Source organism: Aotus nancymaae, unplaced genomic scaffold, assembly GCF_030222135.1.
Source record: "Aotus nancymaae isolate 86718 unplaced genomic scaffold, 86718_ANA_hifiasm-v0.15.2.pri h1tg000007l, whole genome shotgun sequence".
NCBI classification, from domain to species: Eukaryota; Metazoa; Chordata; class Mammalia; order Primates; family Aotidae; genus Aotus; species Aotus nancymaae.
In genome coordinates, this window is record NW_026988418.1 from 8,908,749 (window position 1) to 8,930,513 (window position 21,765).

The 21,765-nt window shown below is 40.0% G+C and overlaps 1 protein-coding gene across 4 annotated transcripts in view; it reads right to left on the reverse strand.

Moving 5' to 3' along the window:
- TESK2 (testis associated actin remodelling kinase 2) overlaps positions 1–21,765 on the reverse strand; it is a 150,677-nt gene that overhangs the window by 62,579 nt on the left and 66,333 nt on the right. For all 4 annotated transcript variants that reach the window (XM_064372287.1, XM_064372289.1, XM_064372288.1 and 1 more), the window contains exon 3: positions 16,733–16,854. In XM_064372287.1, coding sequence (XP_064228357.1) covers positions 16,733–16,854 — 122 coding nt within the window. The remainder of the gene's footprint in view (positions 1–16,732; positions 16,855–21,765) is intronic.

Here is a 21,765-nt window from a genome sequence, read left to right on the forward strand (position 1 = left end):
CTGTGTCCCCCGCCAAATCTCATCTTGAATTTTTTTGGAGGGACCTGGTGGGAGGTAATTGAATCATGGGGACAGGTCTCTCCAGTGCTGTTCTCGTGATAGTAAGTCTCACGAGATCCGATGGTTTTATAAAGGGGAGTTCCTCTGCACATTTTCTCTTGCCCTGCCTCCATGTAAGACATCCCTTTGCTCTTCCTTCATCTTCCGCCATGATTATGAGGCCTCCCCAGCCATGTGGAACTGTGAGTCCATTAAATTTCTTTCCTTTATAAATTAGTCTCAGGTATGTCTTTATTAGCAACATGAGAAAGGAGTAATACACATGCCTACTGCTACTTCTTTCCAAAGCCTCCAACAAAATTGTAAAATTCTTCGGAACATGGATTTCCACCCTGCCAAACATCAGGAAATCTATAATTTCTTTCCTCACTCCCCAACTTCCCAACATCTCTCCTGAATCTTGTAATCCTTTCAATCCAATCAGAACTGCTTATTCTCTAGTCTGTTGCACAGCAGTCATCCTAGGACTTCCCATTACCTTTACGTTACCCTTCTCTTTAGGTCTCAAGCCTTCCATTTTATTTTTATTAGGGAGCTTTGTTTACTCCCCTGTTTTGAAGGGACACATCCTCCAATAGCATCATGAGAAAGGGCTCATGAGAGGCAATTTTTTTTGACAATTTGCTGATCTAAAAATGTCTTCATTCTACTCTCATGCTTGATTGGTAGTAGAGCTGGACATAGGATTCTAAGTAGGAAATCATTTTCTCTCAGAAACCATCATTTCATTGCTCTAGCTTTTTTGTATGGCATGTTTTTTTTTTCTTTTTTCCTCCATGAAAATGTTTAGAATCTTTTCATTACCCATATTCTAAAATTTCCTAATGATATGCTCTGGGTGTCTGTTTTTTCATTCATTATGCTAGGCCCTTTCAATCTGGAAGCTCATGTCCTTTGGTTCCCCGCTCTAGGTATTAGCCAGGCCCAGCACAATGGGTTAGTCTGCATAGTAAATGGTAAGAACTCAAAGAGCATGAATCTATGGCCATACCACTTAGCTCCACCCTGAATGTGCCTCATCTCATTTAATCTTAGCTAACATCTTAGGTGGTATGGCCACTGACTCACGCTCTCTGGGTTCTTGAAAATGTTTTCTTATCAGTCAAAATTAAACTTCCCATGTTAATCTTTTAATTTTCATATCTTTCCTCTCTTATCTTCTTTTATTTTTTCCTACTAATGCAAGATTTCCTCAACTTTATCTCCTTAACTATCTATTGAATTTTTTTTTTTTTTTTTGAGACGGAGTTTCACTCTTGTTACCCAGGCTGGAGTGCAATGGTGCGATCTTGGCTCACCACAACCTCTGCCTCCTGGGTTCAGGCAATTCTCCTGCCTCAGCCTCCTGAGTAGCTGGGATTACAGGCACGCGCCACCATGCCCAGCTAATTTTTTGTATTTTTAGTAGAGATGGGGTTTCACCATGTTGACCAGGATGGTCTCCATCTCTTGACCTCATGATTCACCTGCTTCGGCTTCCCAAAGTGCTGGGATTACAGGCGTGGGCCACTGCGCCCAGCCCATCTATTGAATTTTTAAATCATATTTTAAAATTTCTAAAAACAATAATGTTTGTAGTTTTCTATTCACATTTTATAGTATTCTATTCTTGTTTCATGGATGCAGTATCTTCTCTAACCTCCTAAAAGGATGATAATTATAAGACATTTTGGTTATTACTTTTCAAATTTTTTCATTTTTTATTATAGTGCCAAAGCCAAATACGTCTGAGAAAGGTTGTCACTTTTTAAAAAATCTGTCTTCTTTTATTTGGGGATATTCATTTTCTCCGGGGGGAAAAAAAATCCAACAATTTCCTGGCAAGTGGCAGGGTTGAGGATAGAATAGGAATGATTGTTGCATGCCTGAGAGTCAGATGATGAAAGGTGACTAGAAGTCTTATGAGCCTCACCATTCAAGTACACAGACTATCCCCTCATCTCCTCTTTTAAGTATTACATTTTTCCTCATGTTCTATCAGATATTCACTAGTATGAACATTTGGTTCAATTTTCTCCAAAAATAAACCATATCTTATGGGGGTGGGTGATATTTAATTGATTAGTTGCAAGAAATAGGGATGGTGACTTCTAGGCCCAGGTACCCCTTAAAAGACTCAATAGCCCTCTTATTTTTAGCCCAAGCCTAACACCCACCTTAAGCTCCTGAGCTTTTGTAAGTTTCTGTGATGCAAACTGGTTTGGTTCTAATTGGCATCAGCTTCTGGAGATACTACACTATAAGCACTACAAATACAACAGTGAAAAAGATAAACTTCTACCCTCAGAGAGCTCACTCAACACTGGAGGCTTTAAGCAATAAGTAAACAAACAAATGAATATAGTATTTTCAGAAGTAATGAGAATTTGTAACAAAGCATGGTAAAAGGATATATATAGTGATATCGATGTCTATTTTAGACTAGTCAAAAAGATTTCTTTGAGGAGGAGCTATCCCAGAAGAAGTATGTCATATGATTCTGGAATAAAGTAAGTACAAAGGCCCTGAAGTTGGGGAAAAAGCCTAATGTGTCTGAGAAACAAGAAGGTTAGTGAGTGTGGTTAGAATGATGTAACAAAAAAGAAAGAATGATTGGAAATATGGTCAGAGTCAGGTAGGCTAAATCATTTAGGGTTTGGTAGGTTAAAGCCCAGAGTACGAACTTTATTTGAAAAATGACAAAAAGCTGTATTAGGAAATTCAGCAGAGAAATGACATAATCTGATTTACCTTCTTAAAACTCAATCTGGTTATTGTGGGGCAAAGGGGGAAGACAAGAGGTCAATTAGGATGGTTGGGTTAGAACAGTAGATGTAGAGGTGGCACATAGACTCAGGACATATTTTCAAGATAATGCTGAACTACTTGATGGTTTGAAATAGAGTGTAAGAGAAAAATAATAAGGATGCCCGGTAAGTTTTTGGCTCAAGTGATAGATGAATGGTGGGAGAGGTCTGGAAAGGAAGAAATGGAATGAAGCAGAAAAAATTAATTAATAGTGCTCCATAATGGGTACTCAACAAGTAGTAATCATTGTTTATATTAAAAATCTTCAGGGCCAGGCGCGGTGGCTCACGCCTGTAATCCCAGCACTTTGGGAGGCCAAGGTGGGTGGATCATGAGGTCAAGAGATCGAGACCATCCTAGTTAACATGGTGAAACCCTGTCTCTACTAAAATTAGCTGGGCATGGTGGCGCATGCCTGTAATCCCAGCTACTCAGGAGGCTGAGGCAGGAGAATTGCCTGAACCCAGGAGGCGGAGGTTGCGGTGAGCCGAGATCGCACCATTGCACTCCAGCCTGGGTAACAAGAGCGAAACTCCGTCTCAAAAAAAAATCTTCAGCCAAGTGCAGTGGCTCACACCTGTAATCCCAGCACTTTGGGAGGCCAAGGTGGGCAGATCACTTGAGGCCAGGAGTTTGAGACCAGCCTGGACAACATGGTGAAGACCCTATCTCTACTAAAAACACAAAAATTAGCTGGGTGTGGTGGCACATTCCTGTAATCCTAGCTACTTGGGAGGCTGAAGCACGAGAACCTGGGAGGCGGATGTTGCAGTGAGCAGAGAGATTGTACCACTGTATTCCAGCCTGGGTGACAGAGTGAGACTCCATCTCAAAAAAAAAAATCACCTCACCAATATGCTAGTGTTACAAAAGATGCTTTGTGAACTCTCTTAAGATTCTTTCACCTAGTTACCCACCAGGATTACAATGATAAAATCAGAGAGATCCACTTTATTTTTATTTATTTATTTATTTATTCATTTGAGATGGAGTTTCACTGTTGTTGCTCAGGCTGGAGTGCAATGGCACAATCTCGGCTCACCACAAACTCTGCCTCTGGTGTTCAAGCAATTCTGCCTCAGCCTCTGGAGTAGCTGGGATTACAGGCTCCTGCCACCACAGCCAGCTAATTTTGTATTTTAAGTAGAGATGGGGTTTCTCCATGTTGGTCTCGAACTCTCAACCTCAAGTGATCTGCCCACCTAAGCCTCCCAAAGTTCTGGGATTACAGGCGTGAGCCACTACACCCAGCCTTATTTATTTAATTATTTAATTATTTAATTATTTATTTATTTAATCATCAACAGATACAAAAAAAAATTTTAGGCCGGGTACAGTGGCTCACACCTGTAATCCCAGTACTTTGGGAGGCCTAGGCAGGCAGATCACCTGAGGTTGTGAGTTCAAGAACAGCCTGGCTAACATGGTGAAAGGCATTTCTACTCAAAATACAAAAAAACTAGGCATGCACCTGTAATCCCAGCTACTCGGGAGGCTGAGGCAGAAGAATCGTTTGAACCTGGGAGGTAGATGTTGCAGTGAGCCAAGGTTACACCATTGCACTCCAGCTTGAGCAATAAGACCGAAACTCTGTCTCAAAAAAAAAAAGTTTTTTTTAAACATTTCCCATTTATTCTGGAACACACCCACCCCATTCACATTCACTTACCCTTAAGATATTTTAAAAACATGATCATTTAAAAATTATTCAACATTAAATTCAATGTGATTTCTTATTTATTTATTTTTTTTTGAGAAGGAGTTTCGCTCTTGTTACCCAGGCTGGAGTGCAATGGCGTGATCTCGGCTCACCGCAACCTCCGTCTCCTGGGTTCAGGCAATTCTCCTGCCTCAGCCTCCTGAGTAGCTGGGATTACAGGCACGCGCCACCATGCCCAGCTAATTTTTTGTATTTTTAGTAGAGACGGGGTTTCACCATGTTGACCAGGATGGTCTCGATCTCTTGACCTCGTGATCCACCCACCTTGGCCTCCCAAAGTGCTAGGATTACAGGCGTGAGCCACTGCACCTGGCCCCGATTTCTTATTTATTTATTTATTTATTACATACAGGGTCTCACTATATCACCCAGTCTGGGGTGCAGTGGCACAACTGAAACCACTTTTGCAAAAGATAAATTTGACATAGTTAACTCTATCTTGCCTCCGACCTCCAAGCTGTTTGCCTTTGGTCATTCCTGGGGATAGGCCAAGCTAACTTTGGGAGGAATTTAGTTTACAGTTTAAACTTAAAGCAAGAATGATAATAGCCCTTCTCAAAACTAAGCCACCTTTGCAAAACTAATTAAAGGCTACAAGGTTAGGATTATGAGAGGGGCCAGAATTCTGCTAAAATGTAGGTATAGTTCTACAATCTCTTACTGTTCAGGAGTCATGTGGCTAGAGATCAAAAGATTTGTGACTTCACCAATTGCTCCTATAGATAATATCACTATTATAGAACCTAACACTTGTTTTCTGAGAGGTTTTTTTTGGACTGACCCCACCCAGACTGGTGACTCATCACTCAACTGGTCCTGTAGCCCAGAATTCCCCAATCTTTTTGGCACCAGGGACTGGTCTTGTGGAAGACAATTTTTCCACAGACTTGAGGAAGGGGTGGGTGGAGGGATGGTTTTGGGGTGAAACTGTTCCACCTTAGATCATCAAGGCATTTGATTCTCATAAGGGGTACACAACCAAGATCCCTCGCATGCACAGTTCACAACAGGGTTCATGCTTCTATGAAAATCTAATGCTACCATTGATCCGACAGGAAGCAGAGCTCAGGCAGTAATGCTCACTTGCCTGCTCATCTCCTGCTGTGCAGCCCAGTTCCTAACAGGCCACAGACTGATACCTGTCCATAACCTGGGGGGTGAGGACTCCTGATATAGACCTACACAGAGGTTTACTCAGTGCACAAGGACTTTTTCCACACCCCCATAATTTCATCCCTAATCAAACAGCAGCACCCATTCCCTCAGCCTTGCCCATTGTCCATAAAAACTCTAACATCTAGAGGGGCTTCAGGAAGACTGATTTGAGTGATAACCGCCTCTTCAGCATGGTTGGCCTTGAGTCAATTAAACTCTTTCTCTACTGCAATGCCATGATCTCAGGGAATTGCTTTTGTCTGTACAGCTGGCAGGAAGAAGCCAGCTATAACCTTGAACTCCTAGGCTCAAATGATCCTCCTGCCTCAGCCTCCCAAGTGCTGGGATTATAGGTGTGAGCCACCATGCCCTGCCTAAATGTGATTTCTAACCACTGATCTGGTCCATTCACATTTAACAGGGGAAATCAAAGCACAGAGGTTAAATAACTTGTCCTAGAGAATATAATTAGGAAATAGTGGAGCCATCTGAATTGTACAAGAGAAAGAGTGGAAGAAAAGGCTGGAAAACAGATTGAACCTTAACTGTCAGTCTAAAAGATTTTTGACTCAATTCTGAAACCAATGTGAGCCACAAAAAGTTTTAAGAAATAAACTATACAACTAGAGCTGTATCAGGAATAGTGAAAAAGAGGGCAAAGAGACAGGGAAAATAATTCACTCCAGGTGAAAGTGAAGAAGGCTGAATTACAGCATACATATAAGGGAAGAAATTGATGCAAAAGCCTTTGAATACTTAGAATCACAGCTCAGCTTCTGATTAGAAGCAAGGAACACACAGAATAACTAAAGATGGCTGGAATTTTTCAGGATAGATAACAGGAAAGATACCTATCTTAATAACTGAGACAGGGAAAATATCCTGCCATATTCTCATGGCATTAGCTAATGCTAGTCTATTTCCTACATAGTATAGTCTACTTCTTTTGATTTTGTTGTTGTTGTTGTTGTTGTTGTTGTTGAGATGGAATCTCACTCTCTACAGTGGTGCGATCTCAGCTCACTGCAACCTCCACCTCCTGGATTCAAGCGATTCTTCTGCCTCAGCCTCCTGAGTAGCTGGGACTACAGGCATGTGCCACCACGCCCAGCTAAATTTTGTATTTTTAGTGGAGATGGAGTTTCACCATATTGGCCAGGCTGGTCTTGAACTCCTGACCTCATGATCAGCCCACTTTGGCCTCCCAAAGTGCTAGAATTACAGGTATGAGCCACCGCACCTGGCCTAGTTTACTTTTTTTATTTTTTATTTTTAAAGACGGGGTTTCACCACGTTGGTCAGGCTGGTCTTGAACTCCTGATCTCAGGTGATCCGCCCGCCTCGGCCTCCCAGAGTGCTGGGATTACAGGCGTCAGCCACTGCGCCCGGCCCTAGTTTACTTCTTAAGGACACTCTCTGGGAGACAAGAAGCCTCTATTTCTCTTGCATTAATCATATTACCTAGCACAGGGAGGGACTCAGTAGTTCCAAGTAAATATTTGGAAAATTGAAGGCACAGCTGGTGAATTGAAGGAGGAGTCTAAAAGAAATATTAAATTTCTCATGGCATAAAGAACAAAAAAAGGGGCCCAGTGTAGTGGCTCAAGCATGTAATTCCAGCACTTTGGGAGGCCAAGGTGGGAGGACTGTTTGAGCTCAGGAGTTCGAGACCAGCCTGGCCAATATAGTGAGACCTCTCTTTACAAAAAACAAATTTGAAAATTAGCCAAGTGTGGTGGCATACACCTGTAGTCCCAGCTACTCAGGAAGCTGAGGTGAGAGGATTACTTGAGCCCAGGAGGCAGAGGTTGCAGTGAGCCGAGATCACGACACTGTACTCCGGCCTGGGCGACAGAGTGAGACCCTGTCTCAGGGTCGGGGGGAGGTATGAGAACAAATCCTGGTGTATAATTCCTCAGAAAGGCCATTGGGGAGTGGAAGTGAGCAGGGCATGGAATTGGGTTACAGATCTTGAGCATAAGACTTCCTGGCGTAAACAACTTTATTCACAAGAGACCTAAACAATCAGTCCCTGCACTCAACAAAGTACTTTATTGTTCTTTTTTTTAACTGATAACTTTGAGCAACTGATGATAAAACAACCAATCTTAACTGGGCCCATATATAAACAGAATACATACACATGAACAAAATTTACACAAGTACTACCTCTATGACTTACCAGGCCCACAATTTTCCTTCCAAATAGAAATCTTAGGAGGAAGGGTAATAAAAGGAAAAAGGGAAACTGGGAGAACTATAAAGGTTCTGCTCGCTCATTCCTGCTGGGCACACAATAGTTCTGGCAGAAGAGAACTAAGGCATGACCAGAGGATTAAATGACTACCATCTGGCAGATCATGCGGACAGTCTTCTTTCCCAAGTAGACTTTCCAAAGCACTAACAGAGAATTTTCAATTCACTCTTTTTCTTCTTTCTTCCTTTCTTTCCTTCATTTCTCTCTCTCTCTCTTTTAAGCAGGAGACATTTTCTTCAAAACTCTTATACAGAAATTCAATATAAAAAAGATAAAAAGTGGAACTGTTTTGACTAGATGAAGCCGAGAGGAGAACAGAAGTCTCATCTACTCAGCAACCTCCCACCCGGGGCCAGCACCTGAGAAGGCACATCTGTGTAATCCTAGGATTCCAAGAGATAGATTCTTCCCAATTTACATCTAATCTCAATTTGGAGGAAAACTCTGGTTCATATTTCTGCACCTATAAAAGAGAGCTTATAATGTTTACAGCTTGAAAATAAAATAAGAACCATACTAACAAATAGTAACCAAAAAATTAAAGTCGTAAGTGTTAACAGCAAATTTCTAAGACAATAAAAAGCATTTAGAAAATACAAATTCTAAGAACTTGGAGAATGAAACATAGTCATGCTAGTTTAACATTTAAGGAGTCCCAGGGAAGTATAATAAAGGTTTTTACTATATTAATACTCCTCTGGGTAACAAAAGCCAAGAGAACTTTGCTCTAGGCCACTGATTAGAATAATTTCCCTTTGTTGTATTCAAAATATATAGTGAAAGTGAAGACATAAAAACATAAAAGATATAAATAATTAGAAGCATCTTTTAAAAAGTAATCCACTTTCAGGCTTTTAAACCACAGTATATTTGAGACAGATGGCTTATGCAGAATAAAAATGGTCACCATCAGAGTACAAACCCATGTGGTTAACAACAATTATCATTCTCATGTATTATACTTGCAGTGTGACAGTTCCTGTGCCAGAGGCTTTATATATATCATCTCATTTGTGGGCTTACTGGGAAGATCAAGATAGACTGAATGCTACCTTTAATATACCAGAAAACTTAGCTGACGGCAAAGAATATTACTTTTAAGTTAATGGGGATGAAAGTGGAGGTGAAGATCATTCCTAAGCGATAGGACCAAAGGGAGATAAGCTAAGAAAGAACATCAAGGAGATATGGAATAGGAATGGTAATGTTGGTCTCATCCCAACACTACGTTTCTAGGCTGGAACACATGTACCTGTAGCGAAACAAAGGCAAAGATGTAGGTAGCCCAGCATTATTGAATACAGTAGGCACTAGCCTCAGCAGAAATACAAAACATTTCCATCACTGCAGAAAGTTCTATCGGACAGCACTGTTTTAGTAGAAAACTGTTGAATGTATTAAAAGCAGCGGTAGGCACTAAACAAGTGTTTGGTGAGTAACTGAATTTTAAAAAGATAGGTGCTTTTTAGACACTGCTGCCGCTGCAGGGAGCCCTGTACTATCAGCCATGGTCAACCCCACCATGTTCTTCAACATTGCAGTCGATGCCAAGTCCTTGGACTGTGTCTCCTTTAAGCTGTTTGCAGACAAGTTTCCAAAGACACCAGAAAACTTTTGTGCTCTGAGCACTGGAGAGAAAGGATTTGGTTATAAGAGTTCCTGCTTTCACAGAATTATTCCAGAGTTTATGTGTCAGGTTGGATGGCAAGCATGTGGTCTTTGGCAAAGTGAAAGAAGGCATGAATATTATAGAGGCCATGGAGCTCTTTGGGTCCAGGAATGGCAAGACCAGCAAGACGATCACCATTGCCGACTGGACAACTCTAGTAAGTTTGACTGGTGTTTTATCTTAACCACCAGACCATTCCTTTTGTAGTTCAGGAGAGCACCCTTCCACCTCATTTGCTCACAGTATCCTAGAATCTTTGTGCTCTTGTTGCAGTTTCCTTTGGGTTCCATGTTTTCCTTGTTCCCTTCCATGCCTAACTGGATTGCAAAGTTAAGTTTATGATTACGAAATAAAAACTAAATAGCAACAACAAAAAAAGAGGCTATAATAGGCTACTGAAATAAGCAAAAAGAGGAAAAGAAACTAATAATAATAGCTAGCATTTACTGAGCACTTACCACACACCAGATACTATTCTAAGTGATTTACATGTACCAATTTAATCAATCTTCAGTAACAACTCCATAAAATATTTATTGTCATTACCCTCATTTTATAGATGGGAAACTAAGGTTCAAAGAGGTTAATTAAACTTTCCTAAGATCCAGGATTTGAATCCAGACAGTTTGATCTAGAATCTAGAGCAAGCTCGTCCAACCCTCGGCCCATGGGCCACATACAGCCCAGAATGGCTTTGAATGTTGCACGACACAAATTCATAAACTTCCTTAAAACATTATGAGATTTTTTTCCCAATAGTTTGTTTGTTTGGCTCATCAGCTATTGTTAGTGTTAGAGCATTTTATATGTGACCCAAGACAATTCTTCTTCCAATATGACCCAGGGAAGCCAAAAGATTAGATACCCCTAATCTAGAGCCCCTCCCCTCCCTTTTTTGAGACAAGCTCTGGTTCTGTCACCCAGGCTGGAGTGCAGTGGTGTGATCTTGGCTCACTGCAAGTTCTGCCTCCTAGGCTCAAGCCATCCTCCCAACTCAGCCTCTAAAGTAGCTGCGGCTATAGGCGCACACCACGATGCCCAGCTAATTTTTGTATTTTTTTGTAGAGAAAACATTTTTTCTACAAAAAATACAAAAGAAAACATGGTTTCACCATGTTGCCAGGCTGGTCTCAAACTTGTGAGCTCAAGGGATCTGTCCATCTTCGCCTTCCATAGTGCTAGGATTATAGGTGTGAGCTACTGCACCCAGCCTAAAGCCTTCATTTTTAATCATACTGTACTACTACTTTTAAAAATAGATTAAACATAAATGTATACAGTGTAGAATGATTAAATCAAGCTAATCAACATATCTATTACCTCACATCATTTTTTGTGGTAAGATATTTGAAATTTATTCTCATTGCTGGATCATATAGCAGTTCTATTTTTTCTGGATTTTTAAAAAAATATATACATTATTATTAACTATTGTCACTATGCTGTGCAACAGATTTCAGAAATTTATTCCTCCTATGTAACTGAAACTTTGTGTCTCTGACCAACATCTCCCCATTTCCTCCTCCATCCCACTCCACTTACCCCTATCCTCTGGTAACCACCATTCTACTCTCTATTTTTATGAGATTGACTTTTTTAGATTTCACACATAAAATTAGCTCATGGGTTATTTGTCTTTCTGTGTCTGGCTTATTTCATTTAGTGTAACATCCTGCAGGTTCATTTCAATCAAGTTGTCCCAAATGACAGTATTTCCTTTTTTTTTTTTTTTTTTTTTTGAGACAGAGTTTCGCTCTTGTTGCCCAGGCTGGAGTGCAATGGTGCAATCTCAGCTCAGCTCACTACAACCTCCGCCTCCCCGGTTCAAGCGATTCTCCTGCCTCAGCCTCCCTAGTAGCTGGGATTATAGGTGCCTGCCAATATGTCTGGCTAATCTTTGTATTTTTATTAGAGACGAGGTTTTACAATGTTGACCAGGCTGGTCTTGAACTCCTGACCTCGGGTGATTTGCCCTTCTTGGCCTCCCAAAGTGCTGAGATTACAGGCATGAGCCACCTTGCCTGGCCTCTTGCTTTTTCTTAATTAAATTTTTTGTAGAGACAGGGCCTCATTTTGTTGCCCAGGCTGGTCTCAAACTCCTGGGCTCAAGTGATGCCCCCACCCCGGCATCCCAAAGTGCTAGGATTACATGCATGAGCCACCATGCCCAGCCAAGTACTGCATTCTTTTTAAAGGCCATATAGTACTCTATTGTGTATATATACCACATCTTATCAGTTCATTGGTTGATGGACACTTGGGTTGATTCCGTATCTTGGCTATTGTGAATAATGCTGCAATGAACATGGGAGTGCAGATAACTCTTTGACATACTGGTTTCCATTCCTTCTGATATATCCCCAGAAGTGGGATTGCTAGATCATAAAGTGTTCTATTCTTAGATTTTTGAGAAACTTCATACTGTTTTCTATAATGGCTGTACTAATTTACACTCCAGCCAACAGTCTACAAGGGTTCCCTTGCAAACACTTATCTTTCATCATTTTGATAACAGCCATCCAAACAGGTGTGAAGTGGTGGTATTTTTTAAAAATTTTTCTATAGAGACAGGGTCTCACTATGGTGCCCAGGCTGGTCTTAGGCTCAAACAATCCTCCCACCTAGGGATGAGCCACTGCATCTGGTCAGAGGTGATATCTCATCGTGGTTATAATTTTCATTTCCCTAATTATTAAGGATGTTGAGTATTTTTTCATGAACCTGTTGGTCATCTTTATGTCTTCTACTGAGAAATATCTATTCAGGTCTTTTGCTTATTTTAAAAATTGGGTTTTCTTGTTATGGAGGTGTTTGAGTTCCTTATACATTTTGGATATTAGCCCCTTATTAGATGTATGATTTGCAAATATTTTCTTCCACTCTAAGCATTGCCTCTTTATTGTTTCCTTTGCTGCGCAGAAGCTTTTAGTTTGATGCAATCCCATTTGTCTATTTTTGTTTTTGTTGCTTGTGCATATCTAAAAAATTATTGTCTAGACCAATCTCATGGAAATTTTTCCATTATGTTTTCTTTTAGTAGTTTTACGGTTTCAGGTTATACTAGACCACTTTTATTATATTACAACTATATCTAAAAATTTTGCTGTAATGGAATAAAATGAATTTAAAGTCAACCTGCCATGCATTTCCTAGCTCAGTTGACAGTGAAGAGAATGAAAAAAGGAATGGTAAAATAAGCAGGAAAGATGCCAAAATGTTAATACTAGTTTTAGCCCTACATGCTGAGATTGAGAGCTAGTTTTGTTTTGTTGTTCTTACTAATTCTATTTTCTTTTTTTTAATTTTTTTTTTTTTTTGAGACATAGTTTTGCTCTCGTTACCCAGGCCGGAATGCAATGGCACGATCTCACCGCAACCTCTGCCTCCTGGGTTCAGGCAATTCTCCTGCCTCAGCCTCCTAAGTAGCTGGGATTACGGGCACGCGCCACCATGCCCAGCTAATTTTTCGTATTTTTAGTAGAGACAGGGTTTCACCATGTTGACCAGGATGGTCTCGATCTCTTGACCTCGTGATCCACCCGCTTTGGCCTCCCAAAGTGCTGGGATTACAGGTGTGAGCCACTGCGCCCGGCCACTAATTCTATTTTCTAAATGCTTCCATTGCAATCATGTATCACTTCTGTAACAATAAAAAAATTAAAATATGCCTTTTTAAGCTAGATGATTATATTACTTAAAATATGATCATCTTAAAAATTCCTAAGCAGAATATCAAATCAAGCCTCATCTACCTCACTCTCAAACATAGTAGAGGCCCCCTAACTGATCTCTTTGCTACCAGTCTCCCTAACACTAAACCATTCTACATCTTGTTATCAATTACCTTATCATTCTAGTTCCTGCTCAGAATCCAATCACAGATCATAAACTACAACTTTGGATTTATGCAAAGCATTTCTGGGTAATTTGACCCAATTCTACTTTTCCACCTTTATCTACCAATACTATCCTATCAAATCCTCAGTTCTAAGAGAATCCTGGTGGAAAGAACCCAGGCCTTAGAGGAGACTTTGGCCCATATATAATCTCTTGGCCTCAATGGAGAGTGAGTGTGAAGATTAAATATTTAAATAAGTAACATACACAATATACAACAAGCCTTCAATAAAAGGTCGTTATTATTATTATTATTAGCCAAATGAGTTTTTATTCACTGACTCCTCAAAAAGCTTTGCATTTTTATATCTGTGCTTTCTATATCACTAGTTGCTCTTTCTGAGTTCCTCCCCTATCTTCTAAAATCCTATTAAAATTCAAGGTTCATTATTACGTACTACATGCCTACATCAAAATACCTTATGTAATCATAAGTATGTATACCTACTATATAACCACAAAAATTAAAAGTAATTTTTTAAAAAATTCAAAGTCCAGTTCAAGTCCCCTCCTCTCAGAAGGCTTCCCTGACTCTTCAAAATTAATATGATCCCTCACTCATTTGAACTCCTATAGCACTTAAGAGTTTATTCTACTCAAATGGTGATGTCTTAGTTAATTTATTACTTCTCTTTCCATCAATGTAAGTCCCCAAGTAGAGCAAGTAAAGTATAAATTCCTTGCTAGCAGATACTCCATTTTATATATACCTTGATACCTTTCTGATGTCTGAATATATGACCAGGCATATAGTAGATGCTCAAAAAATGTGTTAATCTGGTCAGGCACGGTGGCTCACCCCTGTAATCCCAGCACTTTGAGAGGCTGAGGTGGGTGGATCATCTGAGGTCAGGAGTTTGAGACCAGCCTGGCCAACATGGTGAAGCCCTGTCTTTAAAAAAATACAAACATTAGCCAGGTGTGGTGGCAGGCACCTGTAATCCCAGCTACTTCGGAGGCTTGAATCCGGGAGGTGGAGATTGCAGCGAGCCGAGATCGCACCATTACACTCCATGCTGGGTGACAAGAGCAAAACTCCATCTCAAAAAAAAAGGGTTAATCTGACTTACACATTTGAAAGAAAGTCATCACAATAAAAATACAAGCTGAATATTTTTGTAGTAGACTAGGAAGCCAATAATTCTATATAAACATTGAAAGTTTCAAGTAAACAGTGTAATTTAATTCCATAATTAAATACCATTGACCAAACATGTAAGTCATACTTAAGCCATATGAGTTATCTCTAGAGAACATATACAAATTAGCAATAAATAACCCTAAGTAAATAGCACTTTAAACTTTCCAAAGCGTCCTGCACATAAACCTTAACTAAATATACATTGAATTAATTAAATTGTCTTCTTTGGTCTCATTTGAAAATATACTTGGCCAGGTGTGGTGGATTACACCTATAATCCCAGCCTGAGCGACATAGTGAGATCTTGTCTTATTTAAAAATATTTATATATGGCTGGGCACGGTGGCTCACGCCTGTAATCCAAGCACTTTGGAGGCCAAGGCGGGTGGATCACCTGAGGTCAGGAGTTCAAGACCAGCCTGACTAACATGGTGAAACCCTGTCTTTAAAAAAAAAATTAAATAAATAAATAAATAAAAATTGTATATATATATATATATATATGGGCTCTAGTCAAGATGGCATAAAAATATATTTTTTTAATAAAATACATATATTTTTGAAGACAGAGTCTCATTCTGTCATTCAGACTGGAGTGCAGTGCTGCAACCATGGCTCAATGCAGCTGCAAACTCATGGGCTCAAGAGATCCTCCCACCTCAGCCTCCAGAGTAGCTGAAACTACAGGCGCATGCCACCACACCTAGCTAATTTTTTTGGTTGTTTTTGTTGTCGTTGTTGTTTTGTAGAGATGGGGTTTCATCATGTTGCCCAAGCTGGACTTGAACTCCTGGGCTCAAGAGATCCACCCACCGTGCCCTCCCCAAAGTGCTGATATTATAGGCATGAGCCACCATGCCCAACCAAATAAAAATTTTTTTAAAAAGAAAATATATTTGCCTGACTAAAATATCAAAATAATTAAAGCGAGAAAGATTCAGATACAGATTATTAAAAAGCGAATTATACAAACTTACAAAAATAATTCTCCACTTTGGGAGGCCGAGGAGGGCAAATTGCTTGAGCCCAGGAATTTGAGACCAGCCTGGGCAACATGGTGGAACTTTGACTCTACAAAACATGCAAAAGTTAGCTGGATGTAGGGGCACACGTGTAGTTCCAGCTGCACCGGAGTCTGAGTGGGGGAAGATCAATTGAGCCCAGGAGGTTGAGGCTGCAGTGAACCATGATCATGCCACTGTACTCCAGCCTGGGTAACAGAGTGAGACCCTATCTCAAAAAATAATAATAATTCTCAAAGGCAAAATGTGTCTCCTCAAGTGAGTGCTAAAAGTTAAGGATAGATAACTTGAGGGCATAATTTTACTTTTATTGTCACTTATTGATTTAATTACAATTTCCCATAAAGTAATCAGGAAAATTAAATAACCACATAAAGACCAATCTTTCCTCTTTGATAAATTACCAATCAGCAATATAAAACAACTGTTCTCAGCTGGGCATGGTGGCTCACGCCTGTAATCCCAACACTTTGGGAGGCTGAGGCGGGCGGATCACAAGGTCAGGAGATCGAGATCATCCTGGCCAATACAGTGAAACCCCATCTCTACTAAAAATACAAAAAAATTAGCTGGGCATGGTGGCGCATGCCTATAGTCCCAGCTACTCAGGAGACTGAGGCAGGAGAATTGCCTGAACCCAGGAGGCGGAGATTGCGGTGAGCCGAGATCACGCCATTGGACTCCAGCCTGGGTAACAAGAGCGAAACTCCGTCTCAAAAAAGAAAGAAAGAAAGAAAGAAAAAAAAAAAAGAAAAGAAAACAACTGTTCTAATGAGCACTACTAATGTTCAAATGAGAGTAAAGCAACTTAAGAGACAGAGAAAGTTTCTTTATTAAATGCAGTTAATTACCAATAAATTAAGTCTCGATGAGTAGAAAACAAACTAGAGTACCGCTAAACCCCAACGAGATAGATTCAGCATGATAAATCCTGAATCCCTCTTTTTTTTGCTATTAGTGCTAGTGTAGCGAGCCTCCAAAGTTTCAATTTTCTAACTTATCAGAAGGAAGGAAAAGCCATTACCTAAGGATGTTGGGATGGGAGAGTCTATTCATGAGCTGTACTTCTTTAAGCATGTTTGCCCGGTTACTACTCAACGTGTTCATCTTAAGAGCCATCACCTGACCAGAAGCTCGGTGTCGTACCTAGAATATTAAATAGAACATGAAAAGAGAGTCAAAGGCAATAGCTATATATGAGGTCAATATCTCCAAATGTATAATATGCCAAGATATTTTCATGCCACTTTAGATGAAAAATACATCTAATTACATTAAAGTATCACTTCCATTAAGATGAATTATTCTACTCAAGACCAATATTATTTCACATTGAGTTGGTCAGAAAAACATTGTTAATAACATCTCATGAAATCATGTCTGATATACACTATGAAATACTATGCAGCCATAAAAAGGAATGAGATCATATCCTTTGCAGGGACGTGAATGAAGCTGGAAGCCATCATCCTCAGCAAACTAACACAGGAACAGAAAAGAAATCACCACGTTTTCACTCATAAACGGGAGTTGAACATTGAGAACACATGGACACAGAGAGGGGAACAACATGCGCCAGAGCCTGTTGGACGGTGAAGGGAGGGAACTTAGAGGATGAGTCAATAGGCGCAGTAAACCACCATGGCACAAAACTGCATGTTCTGCACATGTATCCCATTTTTGTTTGTTTGTTTTTAGAAGAAATAAAGAAAAAATAAACAAATAAATCGTGTCTGGTTTGTTGTTGTTTGAGATAGGGTCTCACTGTGTTGCCCAGACTGGAGTGCAGCACCCTCTGCCTCCAGGTTCAAGTGATTTTCCTGCCTCAACCTCCTGAGTAGCTGGGATTACAGGCATGTGCCAACACAACCGGCTGATTTTTGTATTTTTAGTAGAGACAGGGTTTCACCATGTTGGCCAGGCTGGTCTTGAACTCTTGACCTCAGGTGATCCTCCTGCCTCAGCCTCCCAAAGTGCTGGGATTACAGGTGTGAGTCACCATGCCCAGCCAATTATGTCTGTTTTTGATACCTTAAAAAAAAAAAAGAGGGAAAATTTTTAGGCTGGTTGGTCATGGCTGACCTTGGTGAGTCTTAAGACACCAACAGAAAAAAGTCCCTTCTGTGGCATTCTAAGTGTGCAAAAAGAAGATATATACATGAGCCTTATATAATACTTAATGAAACTGTCTTTATAAGATACTAAACCCACATACTCAAAGTCTCCCCCAAGTACCATAAAAATATATCTATAAGAAAAATGCATTTCATGTTAAATATAGAAAGAAGTCCGTGAACCTTTTAGAACTAATATTGTAGTAACTCTACCCAAAGCCCCTCATAATCATTTAAACACAGTGAAGTTAAATACAACAAAGACGGGGCACACCACTTACCCATATGCACAGAGGAAAGTCTCCTTTTTTTTTTTTTTTTTTTTTTGAGACAGAGTCTTACTCTGTCACCCAGGCTGGAGAGCAGTGGTGCAATCTCAACTCACTGCAACCTCCGCCTCCCAGGTCAAGTGATTCTCCTGCCTCAGCCTCCTGAGTAGCTGAGATTACAGGCACGCACAACCATGCCCGGCTAATTTTTGTATTTTTAGTAGAGAAGGGGGTTTCACCATGTTGCTCAGGCTGGTCTTGAACTCCTGACCTTGTGATCCACCCACCTCAGCCTCCCAAAGTGCTGGGATTACAGGCGCGAGCCACCATGCCCAGCCGGAAAGTCTACTTCTAAAAGCATTCACCCTCTATAGAACTCAATCTATTGTGCATGTGTAAATATTATTTATCATTTCAATGCACACCCCACAGGTTTCATAAACCATAATGCTTTACTTGCAAAAAGATTGTTTTCACCCTGTAAATGTGGTCTCACTGGCCGCAAAATAAGACCATCAGACTTGGTTTGATTCAAAGAAGCTAAACTGAGATACGTGTGTTTCCTGCTTAGGAATTACGAATGAGGCAGTAGAAAAATCATGAAGTCACAAAGATCTTTCCGGGTTAAAAAAATTCATTTTGTATCTTGCACAACATGGACTTACTATGCAAAAATGTCATTATCCTATGGACTTCAGGAGTATTATTTCAGTATGCTATACTTGACCAAACGGAAATTCCAAAAGAAAACATGACAGCTTACTTAAACTTTTTAATAACCAAAAACTCCTTGAGATGACAATAGCTCCAGAAGTTTATCATAGCTATTAATACAGGTTAGACATCTCAGCTTATCTTAGAATTCAAAGAAACAATGTTTCAGAGTGGCCAGAGAGAAGACAGAAGGTTTTTGACGGAGAGGCCGGGTCAAAACACGCAGAGCCACAGGAACCCTGATCGGAAAAATTGAGGGAGGCAGAACACTGGCTGCCTCTCCTCTTGTAGATCACTGAGTGAGATTTGGAACCCAGCTCTCTTCTCAGTGCATCAATGATTCTGTTGTAATGAACCTCCTGACTGATGAAAGAGACGTAGCTTTCCATTTCAGATCCTGCATGGGTAAGTTAAAAGAAACATTTATATACAAGGAGCTCACTGACAGTATTTTTCTAACTCTATTTATAGAAGACATCTGTGTTTTAATAAGGGCTCTCCATCTGAAAGTCACTCCTTTTATTTTTCCATCATCTGAAAACTCACACTGAGATTTTAACAAAATGGTGAAACTCATAAAAAGATCGTCCATCATAACCAAGTAGGATTTATCCCTGGGATGCATGGATAGTTGAACATATATAAATCAATCAATGTGATACATCATATCAACAGAATGAGGGTCAAAAACCATATGATCATTTCAATAGGTGCTGAAAAAGCATTTGATAAAATTCAACATCTCTTCATGATAAAAACCCTGAAAAAACTAGGTATAGAAGGAACATAGCTCAAAAAGCCATATATGACAGACCCAAAGCTAGTATCATACTGAATGGAGAAAAACTGAAAGCCCTTCCTCTGAGATATGGAACACAAAAAGGATGCCCATTTTCACCACTGTTATTCAACATAGTACTGGACATCCTAGCTAGAGCAATCAGACAAGAGAAAGAAATAAAGGGCATCCAAATCAGAAAGGAAAAAGCCAAATTATCCTTGTTTGTAGATGATATGACCTTATATTAGGAAAAAACCTAAAGACTCTAAAAAAACTATTAGAACTGATAAATTCAGAAAAATTGCAGCATACAAATCAGGCTACTGATTTTTGTATGTTGATATGCCAACAGTGAACAATTTGAAAAGAAATCAAAAAAGTAATCCAATTTTTAATAGCTTCAAATAAAATTAAATACCTAGAAATTAAGGTAACCAATGAAGTAAAAGATCTCTAAAAGGCCAGGCACAGTGGTTCATGCCTATAATCCCAATACTTTGGGACCCCGAGGCAGGAGGATTGCTTGAGTCCAGGAGTTCAAGACCAGCCTGAGCCACATAGTGAGACACCATCTCTACTAAAAATACAAAAAAAAAAAAAAATTAACTGGGCTTGGTGGCTTAAGCCTGTGGTCCCAGCTAGTTGGGAAGCTGAGGTGGGAGGATTGCTTGAGCCCAGGAAGTCGAGGCTGCAGTGAGCTGTGGTCATGGCACTATATACTCCAGCCTAGGCAACAGAGCAAGACTCTGTCTCAGGCCGGGCATGGTGGCTCACGCCTGTAATCCAAGCACTTTGGAGGCCAAGGTGGGTGGATCACCTGAGGTCAGGAGTTCAAGACCAGCCTGACCAACATGGTGAAATCCCATCTTAAAAAAAAAAAAAAAAAAAAGGCCGGGCGCGGTGGCTCACACCTATAATCCCAGCACTTTGGGAGGCCAAGACAGGTGGATCACGAGGTCAAGAGATCGAGACCATCCTGGTCAACAGGGTGAAACCCTGTCTCTATTAAAAATACAAAAATTAGCTGGGCATGGTGGCGCACGCCTGTAGTCCCTACTCGGGAGGCTGAGGCAGGAGAATTGCTTGAACCCAGGAGACGGAGGTTGCAGTGAGCCGATATCATGCCATTGCACTCCAGCCTGGGTAACAAGAGCAAAACTCCATCTCAAAAAAAAAAAAAAAAAAAAAAAAAAGACTGTCTCAAAAAAGATCTCTACAATGAAAATTATAAAACATTGATATAAGAAATTAGAGAAGATACAAAAAAAATGGAAAGACATTCCATGTTCATGAATTAGAATTGGAAGAATCAATATTTTAAAAATTTCCATAATAATCAAATAATACTAAACTTTATATGGAATCTCAAAGAGCCAGAATCACCAAAGACATACTGAGCAAAAGAAAAAAACTGGAGGAATCACATTACTCAACTTCAAATTATACCACAGAGCTATTGTAACCAAAACAACATGGTATTGGCATAAAAACAGAAACAGACCAACGGAACAGCATAGAGAACCCAGAAACAACTAAATAAATCTACAGTAAACTCATTTTCAACAAAAGTGCCATGAACATACACTGGGGAAAAGACAGTCTCTTCAATAAATAGTGCTGGGAAAACTGTATAGCTATATGCAGAAGAATGAAACTAGACTCCTATCTCTAGTCATATACAAAAATCTAATCAAAATGGATTAAAGACTTCAATCTAAGACCTCCAACTACGAAACTACTACAGGAAAACATTGGGAAAACTCTCGGATTGGTCTGGGCAAAGATTTCTCGAGTAATACTCCAAAAGCACAGGCAACCAAAGCAAAAATGGACATACGGGATCACATTCAGTTAAAAAGCTCCTGCACAGCAAATGAAACAATCAACAGAGTCAACCCACAGAATGGGAGAAAATATTTGCAAACTATCCGTCTGACAAAGGATTAATAACCAGAATATAAAAAGAGCTCAAACAACTCTACAGGAAAAAAAAAAATCTAACAATCAGATTTTAAAAATAAGCAAAAGCCAATGGCCTCTGTTAGGAAGGGAAGGGGCTCAACACAGTGATGGACTGATCCAGATGGCTCCTGGGGATGAATGTGGGTGGGTGGCTTCTGCCAGCATGAATGCTTGGAGATATATCCTTTGCTTAAAAAGAAAATATCTATTTAGAGTA